The sequence below is a fragment of the Syzygium oleosum genome, unplaced genomic scaffold (assembly GCF_021117445.2).
Source record: "Syzygium oleosum isolate NSW1041296 unplaced genomic scaffold, Sole_v2.1 Sole_v2.04, whole genome shotgun sequence".
Classification (NCBI taxonomy): domain Eukaryota; kingdom Viridiplantae; phylum Streptophyta; class Magnoliopsida; order Myrtales; family Myrtaceae; genus Syzygium; species Syzygium oleosum.
The window spans coordinates 5762160-5767449 of NW_026607488.1; the positions used below are offsets into that span (position 1 = coordinate 5762160).

General features: G+C 43.3%; 1 protein-coding gene across 1 annotated transcript; it reads left to right on the top strand.

Annotated features, from left to right (window-relative positions):
* Positions 1 to 1184: 1184 nt before the first annotated feature.
* LOC115674299 (probable protein phosphatase 2C 57) lies at positions 1185 to 5290 on the top strand. The gene is made up of 5 exons (XM_030596654.2): positions 1185 to 1432; positions 1568 to 1919; positions 2236 to 2442; positions 3191 to 3402; positions 4398 to 5290. Exons 2-5 carry the CDS (start codon positions 1758 to 1760, stop codon positions 4978 to 4980), a joined length of 1164 nt encoding a protein of 387 aa, XP_030452514.1. The 5' UTR covers positions 1185 to 1432; positions 1568 to 1757; the 3' UTR covers positions 4981 to 5290.

Below are 5290 nucleotides of genomic sequence, written 5' to 3' on the forward strand. Positions count from 1 at the left end.
TGAATATCTGAATTTGGACAAATTTTGTAAAACCGGAGGATGAGTGTGCGTCAATCATTGAGGCTACATATAGTTCCTTGTTCTGCCGAAGGTTCACATGTTTAAGACCATCTGGTAGAATCTTTATCCACGTGCTTCTAGCCAGGGGTGATTGGCTCCTGATCCGGTCTGATTCCAAAGTAAAATTGGGAACCGGACCGGGAGGATCGGTTCCTGATTTGGCCTGTCCGCCCCTACTTCGAGCTTTGTCTTTATTTCCTTGCGACATAACATTCCTACCATCAATTTAATATGTTCTCACTAGTTCATTTTAGGGCCATAACTTCGATATCTCGGCTTGTAAGGGCCAAAAGAAACTTCTCTTGGTAAAATATTTTCGTCGTGTGCTTCTTGCACTGTCGCATATCTTTTTTTTTTGTTTGAGAATTCTAATCCTCTTCCATAAAATTGTGATTTGTGTCCTCTATGATCATGCTCTTCACAGGCATGTATCAAATTTGAAAGACATGGAGCCCTGGCCCATTTTTTTTTCCTTTTCTTTTCTCACTTGAATAAAAAATAAATGTCATTAAATATAAAAAAAATTATTTAACCTCCACCTTATTCGGAACGGCGATACGTAATCGAAATTATAAATAATTGAAGATATAGCGTAAATAACTAAAATATTTACATATTAAAAAGCCGAAAAAAGAAAAAAAAATGAAAACCGAGCCGAACCAAACCCAACAAAACTGGCTTTTCGGTTCGGTTCATATTCGGTTTGAGTCGAGTTTCGGTTCGGTTCGGTTTGGCCCTAATGGTTTGGCTTAGTTCGGTTTTTCAAGAAAATCGAACCGAACTGTTGACAACCCCGACAGGCAGTGAGCATAATTTATGGTATTTTCGCCACTTTTTCCTCATATAAATAAAAAAAATCTGTTTGATTTCCTTCTTTTTTTCGGGTTTTTTTCCCATTTTTTCTCGTGTCGGGGTAGAAAAATGCAAAGGGGGGGGGAGAAAAGTGGGTCGTCGTCACCTTGGTCCCGCTCACCAAACCTCGCCAGCGACCGAGCAGGGAAAAAACGACGGCGTCTTGACGACGAAGGTCAAAAACCCCAAACCAGCCAGTCACAGCCGCGCATTCACCCACCATCCCTAACCTCGCGTCAATCGCCCAAACCCCTCCCCTCCCTCCCTCCCTCTCTCTCAACTTTTCGCTGCACAGATCCCTCGCCGGCGCCGTCCGTCGCACCGCCGACCGCCCCGCCCCGCCCGTCCTCCCTGCTCCGAGCTAAAAACCCGAAGTTCCCTCCGTCGGGTCCCTTTGCAAAGCTCCCATCTCGCAACGAGGATTCGAAGACGAGCGCTTCCAGATTCCCGCCGCATCCGAATCTGGGGGTTCCGACGACGAGCGCTCGCCGCCGTTTCGCTTCCCCCCCTAGCTCAGCAGGTAACTCGGCGGCGGCGGCGGAGGACCCGCCGGGTTCTGCCGTTCACTTCGTCTGCTCCCGGCTCCTTTTTCTTTCTAGGGTTTGTTTCTTCTGAACTGGTCGGAGCTTGAGATTTGCGCTCTTTGAAATTTCAGCCCCCGAATTTCTTCAGTGCATTGTTGCTGTCCGGGGTGGGCATTGTCGCGGAAGGGCCTCGGTTTCGATCTTTTCGCGTCGGATCGGTCGGCGGGAGGTCTCGGCCGGGTGATTGGCGTTTTCCGGGTTGGTTTTTTTTATGAAGCTGTGTGGAGGAGGAGGAGGAGGGTCTGATGGTGGTTGAAGGGAATGGAGGGGAGTGAGGAAGTTGATAGGAATGGGGCAAATGGTAGTGGCTCCGGCGATGGCCGGCCTCCGAACCCGCTCGCCGCCTCCCATCGGCAGTGCTTGAGCAACGACCGGGTCGCCGCGGTCCCGCGCAAGAAGTCACTTGTTCGTCACCCTTCTCTCGTGAGTTGTCTGATCCCGGCTCTCGTGAATAGTAATGATCTCGGGTTTGATTGTTTGGTAGAACGGCGGCTTGATAAATCCTTGTCATTTACACGTGCGGTTGTTTGAAGTACTAGCTTGTCAGTTGTCAGGTCAATTCTTCAATGTTTTTGAATGGTTAGCTCCTACAATTAGGGATTATGCTGTTTTTTGGGTTTATGATATTTCCTTCTGGACCTGATCCATGGACATTGATTAGTCTGTATAGGAAGCGTTAGAACTGAGTACTTGGTCAAATGCTTGATCCTATTTGAATATTCTGTCCTTACTTCAATAGGTAAAGACAAAGATGTCGGATATCGCTGATGATCCAATCTCGGGTGTATGGAGTTGTGAGTCTGAGTTTCTTCTGGTGATTCGCTCGGGAGCATGCGCTGACATCGGTTATCGTACAAGCATGGAGGATGCATATGTTTGTGTTGACGACTTTGTTCGTGATTATGGACTCACTACCATGGCTGATGGGCCCAATGCGTTCTATGGGGTATTGGCCTTCTCTACTTTCTATTTAACAGGCTTTATGTTGGGAGCATGAGCTGAAGTTGTGCTCGCTGCTATCAGTATCTTTTGGTCTGCATCTGAGTTTTCTTACTCTGCTGATCTCTTGTTCGTCTGTTTTCATGTTGATGTTCAAACTATCTTAACTTGGATGAATGATGTTGATTTGAGTATGACCAATCGTAGAGAAAGGATTTTGTAGCTCCATTGATAGCTCAAATGAAAGACAAGTGACTGTTATTCTGTCTTTCTTGTCTGTCTTTTTGTCCATATGCAATTTGTTGATAGAGGTAGATGCAGATAAGGAATGTAACCTTGGTTTGGTGCTTGAATATTTAATATCTTCTCGTACCATGGAGGCTGCTGCTGCTTTATGACATTATTATCGAAGTTGTGCCACTAAGTGGTATTAAAATTTCTTAAAAATTGCTTCACTGGCTCTTTAGGAAGGACATATCTCGCAATGAACAATCGCTTCCAATTTATTCTATGACCAGGAAAAGTTTTCTGCACTTGCCTTGTATGTTAACATTTTGGTTGCTTTGTTCTGTTTGGTTTTTGAAATACAGATCCAGCTCTCTATGGGAGTTTGTGTTATATGGAATGAATGATGATGTAAGCTTAACATTTTAAGATTATGATTTTGTTTAACCTCTGCTAGAATGTGAGTCGAATTTTATCTACGTTTTTTCTCCAAGTCTTTTAACGAGAGAACTCTTTTATCAATTGACCAGGTCTTTGATGGGCATGGGGGAAAGCATGCTGCTGATTTTGCTTGCTCCAACTTACTGCAGTACATTATTAAAGATGAGGACTTTCCACGGGAGATTGAGAAGGTTGTTTCTTCAGCATTTCTACAAACTGATGCTGCCTTTGCAGAAGCGTGTTCCTTGGATGCTGCTCTTGCTTCTGGGACGACGGCTTTGGCTGCGATTGTTATGGGAAGGTTAGAATTTTGTTTGATGATGAATTTTTCTATAAATAGCCAAGAGAAGGAATATCATTAATCTAGATCCAATTCCGAGCTTATGATGTCTGTTTCTTAGACAGTGGTTGGGTGTTGGGCTTTACTCTTAGGCCTGAATTGTTATCCTTTATTTTGTCTCTTGATTGACAGCATTGTTCCTTTATTTTAATTAACAAAATCGATCTATGCCAACTGTATGTCCAGAATTGTGGGTTTCGATGAGTTGAGTTGCCTTCCTATGATCATTATTTGGTGCCTAATATTGGATTCCATCTACGTATTTTCTTCTGCAAGATTTTGGTGCGAGCTTTATTCCCATCACACCTTGTCCTTATTGATGATGACAACACCATGATACAATAACAAGAACAAGCCTCATTAACGTCCCGAAAATTTTGTGGCTGAATTTGCTTTTGGTGTTTCCATTTGAATTCAAACTTGTCTTTTAGTTCTTGGTCTCGCGTTTTCTGATCATCTCTATTCATTTGGTTTTTTCCTATGTGGTATTATCCCGATGAAGTAAATGCACTCTTAGCCAAAAAGAGTTTGCTTGCAACAATAAAGGTGGAAATTTTGTGCAACTGAGTGTTAGGTTGCGTTGACTCAACTTAGTGCAAGAGTAAAGATGCTCAGACCCGAAATCAAGTGAGCTGGATATTGACATTTAGGAAAAGGCTGAGTTATTGCTGTTGTTGCCCTTTCTTATATACTGCAAAACCTTTGGTCTGAGGGTTTATTTAAAGCATTGTCCATGAGCAGTGCTTTAGCGGCAACTATGCTAAAGCATAAATGATCATAATCTATTCCCTTTCTTTTGTATGTGATAGCATATCATCGATAGTTGCTAATACTGGAGACTGTTGAGCAGTACTATGTTGTCCATGAGCAGAGCAATTTTCTGGGTGCTTTAGTGGCAATTATGCTAAAGCATAAGTGATCATAAACTTTTCCTTTTCTTTTGTATTTGATTGCAGATCGTTGATAGTTGCTAATGCTGGAGACTGTCGAGCAGTACTATGTCGCCGTGGGAGAGCGATTGAGATGTCAAGGGATCATAAACCAGTCTGCACCAAAGAGAAGAAGCGAATTGAGGCATCAGGAGGGTATATCTGTTGTGATGGGTACCTTAATGGACAACTTAATGTAGCTCGTGCTTTAGGTGATTGGCACGTGGAAGGAATGAAAAGTAGGGAAGGAGGGCCACTAAGTGCCGAGCCAGAGCTAATGAGCATGGATCTGACTGAGGAAGATGAATTCCTCATCATAGGGTGTGATGGAATTTGGGATGTGTTTAGAAGTCAGAATGCTGTGGATTTCGCTCGGAGGAGACTTCAGGAGCACAATGATCCAATTATGTGTTGTAAGGATCTGGTAGATGAGGCTTTGAAGAGGAAGAGTGGGGATAATTTGGCTGCCGTAGTTGTCTGCTTTCGACCAGATCCTCCACCCAACTTGATCGCTCCACGCCCAAGAGTTCATAGGAGCTTTTCAGCTGAAGGTTTGAGGGAAATTCAGAGCTACTTGGACGGCTTGGCTGATCGAGGGGATAGAGACTAATTTGAGGTTTTTTGTCGGTTCATTTTCCTCAAATATTTCATCGAGATCAATTTTTACTAACTGTAGGTTTAGGTGGTTATGATTTTTGAGTTACAAACTGTAATATATGCGGGCATAGTGTCAGCAGCACTTTTCATTTTTGTAGAGATCTGCTCTGAGTTCCCAGTGTTGTTTTTGGCCGCTTGATGATACCTTGTTCAGTATTTTCTTCTTGTTTTGTGCATTGAATTATGCACATCGGTAGACTTACTCCGTATGAAAGATTTGACTGTAGGTATCAACTATGAAAATGAGCGCTTTGATTTTTGTA

Coding starts and splice junctions, on each gene's coding strand:
- LOC115674299 (XM_030596654.2), top strand. CDS start 1,758: ATGGAGGGGAGTGAGGAAGTTGATAGGAATGGGGCAAATGGTAGTGGC. Junction 2,443..3,190: donor GGCCCAATGCGTTCTATGGG/GTATTGGCCTTC, acceptor TCAATTGACCAG/GTCTTTGATGGGCATGGGGG. Junction 3,403..4,397: donor GCTGCGATTGTTATGGGAAG/GTTAGAATTTTG, acceptor ATTTGATTGCAG/ATCGTTGATAGTTGCTAATG.